Source organism: Xiphophorus couchianus, chromosome 18, assembly GCF_001444195.1.
Source record: "Xiphophorus couchianus chromosome 18, X_couchianus-1.0, whole genome shotgun sequence".
Classification (NCBI taxonomy): domain Eukaryota; kingdom Metazoa; phylum Chordata; class Actinopteri; order Cyprinodontiformes; family Poeciliidae; genus Xiphophorus; species Xiphophorus couchianus.
In genome coordinates this window covers 1,461,204-1,475,841 of record NC_040245.1, presented here as the reverse complement: position 1 = coordinate 1,475,841, position 14,638 = coordinate 1,461,204, and the positions used below count along the sequence as shown (strand labels likewise).

Here is a 14,638-nt window from a genome sequence, read left to right as displayed (position 1 = left end):
CATTTTCTTATTAAAAAGGAATTTAATGAATTCTTTATTGCATCTTGAATTGAATTGAATGACAGTACACTCGGTCTAGGTCTATATTTTATTGTATTTCTGATATTGTATAAAAGGCTTAAGTGGCTAAATGAAAAATCTGCAGAATGTGCATATTCATTTTATTTTAATAGTCGTAATAATCAATTACTAATTCAATCAGTAGTTGCTGCCCGGTGGATTTAACAAATCCATTGGCTGAAACTGAATTATCGGGTGTTTCACTAAAGCAGAGAAACAATACAGTGGTGTCATTTTTCAAGAGGTGTAAATGTCTCTAATACCAGTAAATATTGGTTATTGGTTTGTTTTTTTATATCGGTGTGTTCCTGAATTAAACCATAGTGCTGGAGAGCCGTTCCTGTTCCTGAGGATTTCTCGTAGAATTGCTCTTTTATGTTTTTGATTCATATAAAGCCACATGTAAACGTTCCGGAGAGCTCAATCTATAATTCAAAATTGAACAGCTTTATTATGAAGGGCTGGGTGTGTTTCCGGTTGAAAGTGCGGCTCTAAACCGGAAACCCACGCGGATTCCACAGCTGACAGGTAGAGGACTTGGGCGAGCGCTCGGTGACGTTGACAGGTGAGTCCCTGGATCAGGTTTGAGGTCACCTGCTGCCTTGACCGGACCAGAACCGAGCTTCTAGTTCTGCAGCTCGGAGAATCAGAGTTTCCTCCGGAAGCAGCTCTTTTCTGACTGCAGCCGGTGAAACCAAGCAGCCGAACTCTGTGAGGTTCTGCAGGTTAGATTGGACCTGTTTGTTCTCACTGCAGGTTCTGGACCGGTGCGGTGCCGAGGAAAGTCTAAAATTGAGTAGAATCTCAGGGGGATTCTGTAAGATTCTGTCCTTCACTTTGGCTCTCCAGCTTCTCTGAATGAATTAAAGCTGCAGGAACTTGACCCGGAAATGTTCCCAGCTCTTCCTGATAAAACGTCAGAATATTTAGAAGAATCCTGAGATGACCCGTTTCTTGTTAAAATGAGTCAAACCTCTGAACTTGTTGGTTCTGACTGGATTTGGTCCCGTTGCAGTTCTGGATGCAGACCGCCAGGCCCCTGGTGGAGGTGGTCCGTCTGGGCCTGGTGTCCTATCAGGAGGGTCTGAGGCTGCAGCAGGTCTACACTGACCGGCACCGGTCCGGTCCGGCCCATACGCTACTGCTCTGCCAGCACTTGCCAGTCTACACCACTGGGATCCGGCACAAACCATACCCGGGTCCAGTACTGGACCGGCTCCGGCTGCTTGGGGCCGACGTCCACCACGCCAACAGAGGAGGACTCATCACCTTCCACGGACCGGGCCAGCTGGTCTGCTACCCAGTGCTGAACCTGGGGAGCTTTAAGAAGGTCGGACCTGAGGGGCCTGAGATCTGATGGCGTCTGTGGTTCTGGGTGTAACGCGGTTCTGTTCCCTCAGAGCGTCCGTTGGTACGTGGGCCAGCTGGAGAAGACGGTCATCGCGCTGTGCGGCAGGTTCGGCGTGGAAGCAGCGACGTCTCCTCACACGGGAGTCTGGGTCGGAGACAACAAGATCTGCGCCATCGGTACGACGCAACTAAATTTAATTATTTATTTCTGTAAATGTTATTTTATGTTTCATAAATTAATTTATTCATTTATTGGGTTTGTTCTGCATATATTTCTATGACTTTTGCACGATTCTCAGGGGGGCCAATGGGGTTGCTAGCATTTTCCAGAAGGGGCCTTGGGCCCCCCTGGCCCTCTGTTGGGGTTGCCACTGTCTGCATGATGATCATGCGTTACTTGAAATATGTCAATATTAATGTTGAATTCCCTGAGTTTTGTAGAGGATATTTATTCCTCTGTGGCCAAATAATTTGTTTGTTCATTGATCTGCAGTAGCAGCACTAAAACTCTTAGGTTTGTTTCTGTGGTAGTTCTGTTTCACTTTGATGTGTTTTTTATTTGCCTTTTTTCTGCAGTTTTGCTTCTTTTCATAAGTTCTTTGTGTCTGTCTGGGTTCTGTGGTTCTGTCAGGCAGTATTGCACCTATCTGCAGTGGTTCAGTGTTTTTATGGTGGTTTTCAGTCTGTTTATCAGTTTCTGTTTATAGTGGTTTCTTCCATCTTTACGTTCAGTTTTTTTTTTTTTTTTGCCTGATGCAGTTTTACTTCTTTTCATGTTTTTTAGCGTGTCATGGAGGTTGTGTGGTTCTTTCCAGCAGGTTCTTTGAAAGCAGCCTTGAGCCTTGCAACAGATCTTTGCAGTGGTTTAGTAGTTGATGTGTATATTGTTTAAATTGATCAAATGGTTTCTTTACTCTTTACGTTAATTGTTTTGCCTTTCTTTGGTTATTTTGTGCCTGGGGTTAGGGTTAGGAATGTTTTTTATTATTTCTTAGCGTTTTTACTTAGTTCTTTGCCTCTTTCCAGCAAATTTTGTGTCTCTATATGGCAGTTTTGTTCTTTTCTACTGTTTGATTATTTTTTCTTTCTGTGATTTTAAACCTACTTATTGCACCTCAGGCTCAACTGGAAGATCCAGACACAAAATAAAAGAGTCGACCCACTAAGATTGGGCTCATGAACCCTAAACTAACACACGACTGGGGAAAGAGTGTGACGCTACAAAGCGGCTGATGTAGTGACATGATTCTGCTGCTACAGAAATATGGTGGCTGATGGTCGCAAACGTGCAGCAAACAGCGAAATGAACTGCAAACACATGAATGATGCAAATTACAAAATTCAACAGAAAAATACTGCAACCACAGAAAATAGAAACAAAAGGGAAAATATCACAAATAGCAAAAATAACAGCGACGCTGCAAAGTCGCTTCGAAATCCTCCAGGCCACTAGGGGGAGTCTGGAGTCCGTCACATTACATACACTGCTGTTCTATAATAATGCAAAAGACTTCATGTTTGAAATAAACATGACATAAAAAGCAACTTTTCTCTATTTTCTGTCTACTGAGTCTCTGGTTCTGTGTAGTTGGTGGTCGGCTCCCCTAGTGGTCTGGAGGACTTCTGCTTGTGGATCAAGTTTGCAGGATTTTATACTTGCTGCTGTTTCTGCAGTTACATATCTTTTTCTTTTACAACATTTTTCTGTTGTTGGGTGTTTTAGAGAATTTTTCCAGTGGAGACATGAGAACATGTCGCCAGCCTCCAGAGTTCGTCGGATCTGAACAGAACAACCACCTGATAAGTGATGAATGCTGTGAGTTGTAGGGTTCAGCTCTTACCTCAGTGACGTTGTCTGACCTTCAAGTCAAACAAAATTGGCGTCAATCAATTCTGCTACATTTGTGCTGGTTGGTGCTGCAAGAAATAATTTGTGCTGCTTTAGTTTGGAAGTTATTTTATTTTATTGTGTAAATGTGGGAAGGACTGGTTGACCACTGGAAAGTTTTATTTCATTAATATTTTTAAAATGATAGCAGGATACGAAAATTGTTGCTACGCAAAGATTTGAACACCAACGCAGTCTGATTTTGTGAAAGTGAGAAAATGGTTGAAATGATAGCAGCACAAACAAAAATGTTTGCTGCACAAACAATTAACACTAACTTGGTTTGAATTAAAGGAGGGGGGGCAACTTCACTCAGATTCTGTTACCCCAGCTGCTTGATCTGACGGTCCATTTGGCCCGTAATCCTGGTGGACGGAGTTGTGATGTGACAGAATAAAGCAACACGTAACCAGTTGGTTTGCGGTTTATTCTCCATCTTGGTTCTCCTGTCATCAGCCGATGGAAGCGCCTCAGTCTGATGAGTGTTTGTGTTCCCAGGAATCCACTGCGGCCGCTACGTCACGTCTCACGGCTTGGCTCTGAACTGCAACACGGACCTGTCGTGGTTCGACCACATCGTGCCGTGTGGGATCGAAGGCAAAGGCGTGACGTCGCTGAGCAGAGAGCTGCAGAGAGACGTCGGCGTGGAGGAAGCCGTCCCTCACCTGCTGGACGCCTTCAGGGAGCAGCTCAGCTGCCGACTGACGGAGGCAGAAACTCCAGAACCCGACCGGAACGGCGGCGTGTCGTCTGCGTAGAAACTGTTTCACTCATCATGATGCCTTTTTTCTCCTCCACTGACAACAAAATCAGGAACACTAAAGCTGTGAATTATTTCTCTGTTGTGTTTTTGATATAAAATAAAGATCAAAGTGATCAAACGATGATCCTGTTGGTTGTCTGATTCAGAACAAGAGACGAAACCTGCTTGTTTTCTCCAAATAAATGATTTAATATGTGGAAACGTATCTGTCGGTTCAGTCTTCAGGGTTTATATTTGTATCTGAGTGTTTTATGTTGAAAGGAGCCATCAGTGTTTCACTGGGATCAGGAAAAGGGCAGCTAACGTTTCTGCAGACCCCACACATCCTGGACACAAACTGATTAGACTTTCACATTCAGCTCGGCGCTACAGAGACGGATTCTCCCTCCAGAATGTCTCTCTGATGGACACTTAACAGACACCCAGATCAATAATGGGAATATTGGCACTAATTAAACCGTGATTTTCTCTTGTGTTGAAACACTGGAAAATATACAAAAACATTTTAATATTTGATCCTTTTTATACATTTTAAATGTCTTTATTCAAAGACAAGTAAAATGAAAGTCTAATTCTTTGCCTGTCTGTACAAAGTTTGTGAATAAAAATTATTCTATTTTATTGTGAAAGGATCCGGTTCACAGTTTCATTTTACTGCGCGGAAGTTGGTATCTGATTCAAAGAAACATGCCACTTTTGTCAAAGACAATAAAAAACGTTTGGTCAGTTCTAGATCAGAAACCAATAATAACCATACTGGTCACAATTGGATTGAATGCTACAAAAATGTTATATTCTTGAATAGTTTCAGTGAGACCTTTATTCTACACATAAAACGTTTTTAGTTGGTATTTTCACCAAATGATCCTAAAATATGAATAATCCAGGGTAGTTCTGAAGAGTCAACGTATTTTACATTGTAATCCACATTTGATGTAGTCCAGATTATTTAAAAAAAAATTAGAATGGTCCTTTAATTATACTACGAATCGGAAGCCAACTTCATCGAAGGTGCTAACAGCGGCTAGCTGCGGCTAACGGCACGTTAGCTGCCCGGAGGAAGAGGCGGACGGTGCTGAGACACTGCAGGTGCAACAACAACCCGGCAGTGACAGCAGAGCCCAGACAACCGGCAAACACAGCAGCTGTTCATTTCAGTCTGATGGCCGAGCATTAATTAGCCCGTTCCGGTCTGTCAGCATGGAGGACACCGCGGGAACCGGAGGAAACGGGGACCTAAACGCGAACCTGGGGTGGCGGAGTACCGGGGACCCACAGCTGGACAAGGCGGTGCAGCAGTGGCTGGACTGGGACAGGGTGAGTCTACCCGTTAACCGTTAACCGTTTACGGTGACTCGGACTCCAGGTTCTGCGGTTGTAGCCTGGCAGCGGTAACCGTAACCCGGGAGTTTCCCTAAAAACACACAGCTTTACCGTTTATTCTCACATAAACGAGCTGAAAAAACACAAAGAGGATTAAAAGAAACTACGGCAACAATATCTGATACCTCCTGGAAAAATCGGCGCATTTATTTTCTAAAATAGAAACAGTTGAAGTCAGAACTGTAATTGGTGTTCTTTAGTGCGTTTAAATAAGATGTTAAGAAAGATGAGATCACTGTTGAACGGACATTCCTGATCTGAAACAATGTATGCCGAATTTATCCTCAGATCAGGTTAGTACAGAAAACTCGCAGACAGCACTGCTGGTTCTGATTGTTTCAGTCTGTGGGCTAAGAAAGCTAAACCTCTGGGTCTGAACATGGGGAATCTGAGTTAGGGCTCATCAGGGTTAGTGGGAACAGCAGATTAAACAATGTGTGGGTAATCAGGTAGCAGCTAAGCTGTTTGAGTCATGAAAGGCCCAGTGTTTGGACTTATTACCATCCTCAGCTCCAGCCTGGAACCTGGAGCTCCAGCCCATCAGAGGCTGTTTGAGAGGTGGGTTAATGTGATAACTTCCTGCTGCAAGTCCATGTTGTCATTCCATCAGAGGACCTCAGTGTGCTGATGAGTTTGAAGAACATGAAACTATTTATTTTGGTCATCCTAAACGATAACTGGACCCTCTGCAGACCATGACAGAAGGACTTAATGGTGTAAATGAAATAAAAGCAGTTGTTGCTGTTAAAGCTGCAGAATGTAATTAAAAAACAAAAACGTTTATGTATTAGACTATCACCATGTCCTGAGAGTGTAATATGAGACAGATAATCTGTGATAACATCCACCTCCTCCACCCACTCCTGACAACAACCAACCAACAGGGCCAGGAGGAGGAGCTTAGCGCTGCAAGTCAAACTCGCTGCTCGATGTGCTAATGGCACAAAAACTCATTTATGCACCGTAATCAGTGGCCATGCTAACTACACATACACAAGGATGATTGACAGTGCGAAGACGCTCCTCCTGGCTCTGATTGGTTGTTTGTAGTTAGCACTGGGTAAAGGCAGAGCAGGACAATTTATTTATTTTATTTTTTCCACAAATTATGTGTCATACTATACATAGTGACCGTTTCAACAAATATTTAACAAAATATGTTTTATAAAAGTTACATACTTTAAACCAGATTACGTAATGAGACCAAATTAAACTCCTGATTTATTCCCTGATGTCCAGCCGGCCTCCTCCTGCAGTCAGAGCTCTGTGGGTTAAAGGTCACTGTGACCTGCTCTGTAAATGTCAGCAGCTGGGAAAAGCTTCCCTCCATTTCTATCTTGATCCTCAGAGCTGAAAAAGGCCAATAAAAGCCAATCAGAAAGGAAGCAGTCAGAAACCAGAACCAGATTACAGCAGTTAACCTAAACTGGTCAGAACATTATTCTGAACTGGGTGTCATCAGTCTGTGTTGGATCAGCAGTTTGTGTTCATTTTCTGTAGAACAAATGGACTCGGGCTCAGGTGGAGTCTCTGGTGGCGGCGGGTCGCCTGGAGGACCTGCGGTCCAGACTCTGCAGCCGGATGAGCTTCGGTACGGCCGGACTCAGAGCCCCGATGGGAGCCGGATTCAACCGGATCAACGACCTCACCGTCATCCAGTCCTCACAGGTTACTCACCAGTTCATGCGCCAGTCCAATCAGGCTGCAGACCAGTAAAACCAACCTAGTCAGGGTCCAGACCAGTTACTACACCAATAAGTACTGCTTCATACTGGTTGCAGACCAGTATAACTGGTCTCGTTCCTGTCCATCTGACCAGTTGCTCCGCCCCTTTCAGGGCCTGCATGCATACCTGTGCAGGTGTTTTGCTGACCTCAGCAGCCGGGGCGTCGTCGTTGGATACGACACCAGAGGTCAGGAGGAGAGCGGCTGCAGCAGTCAGAGGTGAACAGCAGGAACTCTAGAGTTGGTTTTGTTTCCAGGGATTTGATACAGAGATGGAACGGCACCCAGACAGGAAGTGTAACAGGAAGTGCGTCCTACTTCCTGACCCAGGTCTCTGTGTGTTTGTGCGTCCCAGGCTGGCCAAGCTGACGGCTGCAGTGATGCTCAGCAGAGACGTTCCTGTCCATCTCTTCTCCTCGTTCGTCCCCACTCCTTATGTGGTGAGAAAGCTCGATGACATCACTTCCTGCAGACATGTTGTCACTGTTGAAGGAATATTCTGCTGTTTAAACAGGTCCATGGTGCATAAACAATAGCAGTCTGAGCGCGCTCAGTTTGATCTCATTCTGTGCTGATAAAAAGTATTCACCTCCTGGGATGTTTTATCTTTTTAGCTCATTTACTAATCAATCATAATCAACATAATTTTTTAAAGTCAAAGTGAAAATGGATTTCTAGAAAATAATTGAAGTCAGATAAAAATGTGTAACATAAAATAAGTGATTCCATAAATATTCAACCCTTTTTAGTGAGTATTTAATCCACTCAGTGTGAGACTCCGAGCACCAACTGACTGGACTTCTGTTGAATTAGATCAGTCACAGTTAAATAATTATTTCATGTTGCATATTTTTTATTTATTTAACATTATTTTGTATAAATCAGTTTTTGCTTTGATACAATTTTTTTTTTTTATAAAAAAAAAGCCAAAATGTTGTTGATCTTGACTGATTTATAAAGGCAATAAAAAGGTAAAACTTCCAGGAAAGTGAATATTTCTTTAGGCACTTTATGTTGAAATATCCGTAATAAATCTTCCTGCTGTTATTAAATGTGTGGGTTGGTATAAATTAGCTTTTTTTGGAGTTTTGTTTCTTGTACTGATGAAACAAAACATCAGTAAAACATGTTTTATTGATGTAAACATCAGTAAAACATCAGATGCTAATGTGGAATTAGCATCTCAGATCGGATGCTGAGGAATTAGATTCTCTGCAGATTCTGCTGTAAAAACAGGAAGTCTGTTGAAAGCTGTGAAAACTTTCTGAGATGTCTCTTTAACAAACTGTTTATTTCCACGTTTTGTTTCCCAGCCTTACGCTGTGAAGAGACTGGGAGCCGCGTCTGGAGTGATGATCACAGCGTCACACAATCCCAAAGAGGACAACGGTTACAAGGTCAGGCTGGTGGATCACTCAAACCAAACACAACCTCCTGCAGGCTCATCCGGTCCCAAGAGTCTGTCCTGCGCAGAAATCTTTAGATGTGGCTTAATGAATCCGTCTGATCCGGATCCAGAACCTCGTGCTCTGTGGAGCTGAACCATCTGGAGTTCCAGCGTGTTTCTGTCTCCCCCTGCAGGTGTACTGGTGTAGCGGCGCCCAGATCGCCTCCCCTCATGATAAGGAGGTGCTGCGCTGTATAGAGGAGCAGCTGGAGCCCTGGAGCGCCTCCTGCTGGGACGAAGAGCTGGTGAACCGCAGTTCGCTGAGGACCGACCCCCTGACCCAGATCAACAGCTGCTATATGGATGATCTAACTTCCCTCTGCTTCCACAGGTAACTTATTGTTTCCTCCCTCTGATTCTCCCAACAACTTCCTGAGCCCTTGAAGCTGTTCTGTGTTTTCCAGAGATCTGAACAGGAGCTGCACGTTAAAGTTCGTCCACTCGTCCTTCCATGGAGTCGGTCACGACTTTGTCCAGCAGGCCTTCCGGGTGTTCGGCTTCGCCCCGCCCGTTCCCGTCCCTGAGCAGAAAGACCCCGACCCAAACTTCTCCTCTGTTCGCTGCCCAAACCCAGAGGAGGGACAGTCTGTCCTGGTAACCTGGATCTCTGTGGAGTCAGAACTTCTTGGGTTTGCTCCATGTTTATTATCCTCCTCTGTTTTCCAGGAGCTCTCACTCCTCCTGGCCGAGCGGGAAAACGCTCGGATCGTCCTAGCAACTGACCCCGACGCTGACCGGCTGGCCGTGGCCGAGCGGTCTGACGGGTACGTGACGCTCACTGCAGTTAGACCCCCATCCTGCAGGGGAAGCCTAGCGGGGTTCACCCAGCAGGTTATTTGGGTCTGCTCTGAGTTGCAGGTGCGGGTGGAAGGTGTTCTCAGGAAACGAGTTGGCTGCCCTGTTGGGATGGTGGATGTTCTTCAACTGGAAGGAGAGCCATCCGGACCCAGCGGACACCAACAACATCTACATGTTGGCCACCACCGTGTCGTCCAAGATCCTGCAGGCCTTCGCTCGAATCGAGGGCTTCCACTTTGAGGTCAGTAAAAGATGAAGGTGACTTGTTCATCTGACGGATCTCTGCAGAAACAAACTTGTGACATCTGTTCTCCAACAGGAAACTCTTCCTGGCTTCAAGTGGATCGGGAACAGAATCCATGAGCTCTCCAAAACCGGAAACAGGGTCATATTTGCCTTCGAAGAGTCTATAGGTGAGAACTTTGATGATCTGCTGTCCCTTTAAGTCTCTGTGTTTGTGTGGCTCCCAGAATCGTCGATGGTCCAATCAGAACCAAGACCCTGATAAGCTCACTGCTACCACTTGTTGATGAGTGACTGTTACTGCGTTCTGTTGCTAAATGCATTTCAACCAGACTTTGATGTAAAGCCTAATTCACACAGCAAGATTTTCATGGCAAATTTGTCCAGATTTTCCAATTCCAACAATCTTAAGAGACATGCCTGCCATGTGTTCAGAGTGATCTTGTCCACCCAGAAGGACGTTAGGACTTGTCCGATCTAAAAGCGTGGATATTCAACATGTTGGATTGTCTTGGCTCGATAAACAAAACAGCTTCTATGGTGCAACAGAAAGTCCAGTGGAAGTCGGATCATCCAAGACGTTCACTGTAAAATATCGTCCACTAACTTTCGCCGTTGCTTCTTCTTCCTGGCCATGTTTGTTTACTCTAAATTCATGTTTGGTTTCAAGAAGTTTTGAAAGATTTCCCGTCTGACGGCTGAATGTTGAGTGAAATCAGTTTGTGTGCCTGAATACCACACACTGTAAAACCAAACCTGTTATAGCTAAGGTTTCTTATCTTTGAAAATCACCCGACAATTTTAAATTCTTGCCATTTGAAGCCAGCATAACACAATATTTCATTTCAGTACCACCTTTGAGTCCAACTGAATCAACTTGTAGTTGCATTAATCCGCCAGTAGGTGGCACTATAAACACTACGCTTTTCTAGTATCCAACTTAAAGACATTTCCTGTTTTTTTTTTCTGTTTTTTTAAGACAAGCTATTTTCACAAAGGAAACTTTTGTGACTCAAAATTTAATTAATTAAAGTTTACCAAAATGTTCTAATTTTCATTAAATTAAAAAAATTAAGTAAGAAGCCTAACCAGCTGAAGTGGTGACACCTACTGGCAGATTAGCAGAACTACACCTCAGAACAGGCTGCTACATAAAGTCTCTTCTGGCTTCTTTTTATGTTTCATTCTGTGCACAAAAAGATGTGTTCAAACTGTAAAACAATCTGACTCAGTCAAAGTCGCTGTCTGCAGGTTTCCTCTGTGGCAGCATTGTTCCTGAGAAAGATGGCGTCAGTGTGGCCGTGGTCGTGGCCGAAATGGCGGCGTACCTGCAGACCAGGAAGTTGAGTCTGAACCAGCAGCTTCAAAACATCTACCGGACGTAAGAGACTGTAGGACGCAGCAGGTTGGAGGGCTCAGGTGTAAAAATACAAAGAGCTTCGGTTTACCAGAACGTGCGTTTCACCACCAGATGGTGGCAAACAGCAACACGTCTGATCTCAGTTCAGTCATCAGCCTCTGCAACATAAACATTAACAACGGGGTTTCAAAGCAGTAAGAAAATTACCTGAATAATCGACAAACATTAAAAAATTACGCTTGGAATATTTCTTATTAAGGATCAGCATCATAATGGCCAGTATGAGTGAAATTCATATTTGACATTAACTCTAACCCTTTATACTTCAGGGACTCAAGTATAAAGGTTTAAGAAAGTGCTTATCTTTTTTAAATTTAACTTTATTTTGACTCTGAAGTAGGTTGTTCTGTTTGAAACGTTGGTGTTTGAGGTCCGTTTTATTATCTTATTTTGACAGTGTAGTTTTTTGTCACTTCCTGTCTACAGGTATGGTTACCACATGTCCAAGACCTCATACGTCACCTGTAACGACCCCCCCACCATCCAGAGGATCTTCAGCCGGATCAGGAACTTTGCCGGAGACGACTTGTATCCAAAGACGTGCGGCGGCATTCGGATTGTCCATGTCAGGGACGTAACCACGGGATACGACAGCAGCCGGCCCGACCTCAGATCAGTGAGAGCAGCTCTTCTTCTTCCACTGGGGAGGTTCTGATCATATCCTGGTTCCTGGAGTCAGTGTTCATTGCATGTTTTACAGTTTACAAATCAGTGTTTTCCTAAAATCAGCTCAGTTCAAACCTCAGTATGATAAAATGCTGCGGTTGGACTTTCACAAACTGATGAAGAACCATTAAATACGGGTCACTAAGGTCTCTGCTTCAGTACTTCTGAATCCCAAAGATGGATCAGCAGGACTGCCTGGTAAAGAGCAGCAATGGGCACCACTCTCTAAAAACGTGGTTGGTCCAATGGCTACACCAACATGGTACTCAGCAGAAGCTAAAATCACGTTTGTACCCACTCTGCCTCTATGGTAGGACATTCTACAACATAGCATATCGCCCTCAGCAGGGTCAAATCTGTCATTACATGTCTAAATGGTTGAGTCTTTGGAACAGACCTTATAGTTGTCTATTTTGCTAACTCTGTTCTAGATGTCAAATTGTATTCACCTGAAAATTTGCTAACCAGTCAAGTAAATTACCACTTTAGAATGTAACTGGAAAAATTAATTTAAAATTAATTTAGCTAGAGAACCAAGTCCAGAAACTGGTTTCAAAATTTGCAAAAGTGCAAAGAAAAATTAGCTCCTCTGTTATAATGACAGCTTAAGCGTGCCCACGATCTTTACCACGATTGGTAAAGAGGCTACTTGCTTCTAGCTGCTTGGTTCTTGTGTGTTGGACCGCATCACAAAATGAGCTAACTCTGCAGCCAATGTCTAACTGTATTCAACTGAATGTTTACGAAACTGTCAAGTAAATTTTGTTTTAGAATTCATCCAGAAAGATTTATTTAGTTATTTACTAAGTGTGTTAAAGGTTTTCAAAATTAGCAAATCCTAAAATCAAAAACAAGCTTAGAGCATTAGCATGTTAGCATAAGTGAGGCCACCAGTGGTCAAAAATAAATGTAGCCGTTTGGTTCAGGTGTGTTTGATCAGGGAGGCTCCAGGACACCAGACTTCAAGAACTGAAGTTAGACTCCTAAACTAAAGTAACATGGGGGAGTTTTTCTGCCATAAGTTTTGAGAAGAAAAATATGAAGTCCTGCTTTCAAAATAAAAATGTAAGCAAAAGTATTAAAAGTTTTGAGAGCAGAAGACATCAAATCCTGCTTTCAGACTGAAAATGTGTGCTCTTGGATTATGGCAGAAAAATTCCCCCATAAAGCAACATTAGACTAGGCTGAGTTACTGGTGCTGCAGGAGGTTCTGTTGGATCATGGGGTGTTGTCGGGTTTTAACTCACAGTTTCACCAGAAAACAACAACCAGGCAGAATCTGTTGGTTGTTTTTGAAGTCATTTCAGAACCCGGTTCTGAAAGTGGTTGGACTCTTGTTGACGTCCTAAAGCCTTCTCTGGACTCGGCGAAGCTCCGTCTCAGATTCTGGTTCTGCTTGAGGGGTTTCAGTTCTGATCCGAGGTGGTTCTGAGTAAACTTCCAGGAAGTTTAATCTGAAGCAGGAAGCTGTTTGCTGTAACTCTTGATTCCTCCGACAGGTACTTCCTGTTTCCAGGAGCAGTCAGATGATCACCTTCACACTGCAGAACGGCGTCGTGGCAACGCTGCGGACGAGCGGTACCGAGCCAAAGATCAAGTATTACACTGAGTTCTGCGCTGCACCGGGAGAAAGGTCAGCTGAGGATTTATGTCATCACAGGTGTGGGCGGGGCCTCTGTGACATCACTGATGTCTCTCCGTCCCGCAGCGACGTGTCCCAGCTGGAGGACGAACTCCGGAAGGTGACGGACGCTCTGCTGGACGAGTTCCTAGAACCCGACAAGAACCACCTGATCCGCCGCTCCGTCTAGCTCCGCCTCCTGCAGCTTCTTCCTGTCCTCTGATTGGCCGACAGGGGATCCGCTGTCGCTGCAGAAACAGTTATATGTTTATTGATGCGTAAAAGTAAAGAGAAACTCAAATGTTTCATTTAAAATATTAGATTTTATTTTATTTATTTTTTAGATTTAAAAAAAAAAAAAAATTCAGCTGGAGATTATTAGGCCAAGTTTTTCCAGGTTATAAAACAATTAAATTTTCTGTAAATGTTCATTACTTTAAGACTTGTGATGTTTTGTGAAGAGGAAAATGATATCATATCAAACCAAAAACACAAAACAGCTGAAACTTTTCAGTTTTTGAATTTCGGTTAAAAACTTTCTGCAGACTCATCAGAAATCTTTTCAGTTTTCAGAAATTGGTTGAAATGTTTTGATTTACTGTTGATCAACACTAAAATAAAAAAAAAGCACAAACAAAAAACCCAAAGAAATTGAACAGAGACATGTGACTTCATTATGACTCTTACTCAGGTGCATTCTGGGATTTTAGTGCACTTATAGGTAAGAATCAATATTTCCTGTGTTTTGCTGCTGAAATAAAACTTTATTTGTTCTTTTCTGAGAGTAAAAATGAAAACATGATTTATTTTCATCTCTGATGACATTTTTCCAGATGAATTGTGAGAAACCAGCAGAATGTTCCTTCATCAGTGTTTAAAGCTTTATCTAGATGTGGACAGGTTGTGTATTTTTTACTGGCTGAGGTGCAAATTTATTAATGAGGACTGAATTCCTGCTGCTATGAGATGCTGTTGAAGACTTTTATTTTGGTAAAGATTCAACTTCCTGTTGCAGTTTCACTCCTTTTATTTCAATGAACTTGTTCCTCTGAGCTACAATAAAATAGAAAACTGGTGTTTGGCCTTTTGTGTTTATTAGGTAGCCATCTTTCTTTCAAGATGGCTACCCTCCTTATACTGAAAATCATTTAGTTCAACAGACAAATCAACCCAGAACAAGTTGGACAGAGTTCAGTATAAACTGTAAATATTAAATAAACCACTTAATTAAGAGGAGTTTGGCAATTGGACCAAATAGTTTTTTGACTAATGCA

General features: G+C 43.2%; 2 protein-coding genes across 2 annotated transcripts; both read left to right on the top strand.

Moving 5' to 3' along the window:
• The first annotated feature begins 526 nt into the window (after positions 1-526).
• lipt2 (lipoyl(octanoyl) transferase 2) lies at positions 527-4,185 on the top strand. Its single transcript, XM_028045352.1, has 4 exons — positions 527-625; positions 1,076-1,390; positions 1,461-1,587; positions 3,797-4,185. Exons 2-4 carry the CDS (start codon positions 1,082-1,084, stop codon positions 4,054-4,056), a joined length of 696 nt encoding a protein of 231 aa, XP_027901153.1. The 5' UTR covers positions 527-625; positions 1,076-1,081; the 3' UTR covers positions 4,057-4,185.
• Positions 4,186-5,070: 885 nt separating this feature from the next.
• Positions 5,071-14,441, top strand: pgm2l1 (phosphoglucomutase 2-like 1). The gene is made up of 14 exons (XM_028045258.1): positions 5,071-5,378; positions 6,945-7,112; positions 7,282-7,388; positions 7,525-7,609; positions 8,483-8,566; positions 8,751-8,947; positions 9,021-9,210; positions 9,283-9,380; positions 9,475-9,655; positions 9,734-9,827; positions 10,909-11,038; positions 11,504-11,693; positions 13,243-13,376; positions 13,452-14,441. Exons 1-14 carry the CDS (start codon positions 5,262-5,264, stop codon positions 13,552-13,554), a joined length of 1,878 nt encoding a protein of 625 aa, XP_027901059.1. The 5' UTR covers positions 5,071-5,261; the 3' UTR covers positions 13,555-14,441.
• The last annotated feature ends 197 nt before the right edge of the window (positions 14,442-14,638 follow it).

Coding starts and splice junctions, on each gene's coding strand:
- lipt2 (XM_028045352.1), top strand. CDS start 1,082: ATGCAGACCGCCAGGCCCCTGGTGGAGGTGGTCCGTCTGGGCCTGGTG. Junction 1,391..1,460: donor ACCTGGGGAGCTTTAAGAAG/GTCGGACCTGAG, acceptor CTGTTCCCTCAG/AGCGTCCGTTGGTACGTGGG. Junction 1,588..3,796: donor CAACAAGATCTGCGCCATCG/GTACGACGCAAC, acceptor TTGTGTTCCCAG/GAATCCACTGCGGCCGCTAC.
- pgm2l1 (XM_028045258.1), top strand. CDS start 5,262: ATGGAGGACACCGCGGGAACCGGAGGAAACGGGGACCTAAACGCGAAC. Junction 9,381..9,474: donor GTGGCCGAGCGGTCTGACGG/GTACGTGACGCT, acceptor TCTGAGTTGCAG/GTGCGGGTGGAAGGTGTTCT. Junction 9,656..9,733: donor TCGAGGGCTTCCACTTTGAG/GTCAGTAAAAGA, acceptor GTTCTCCAACAG/GAAACTCTTCCTGGCTTCAA.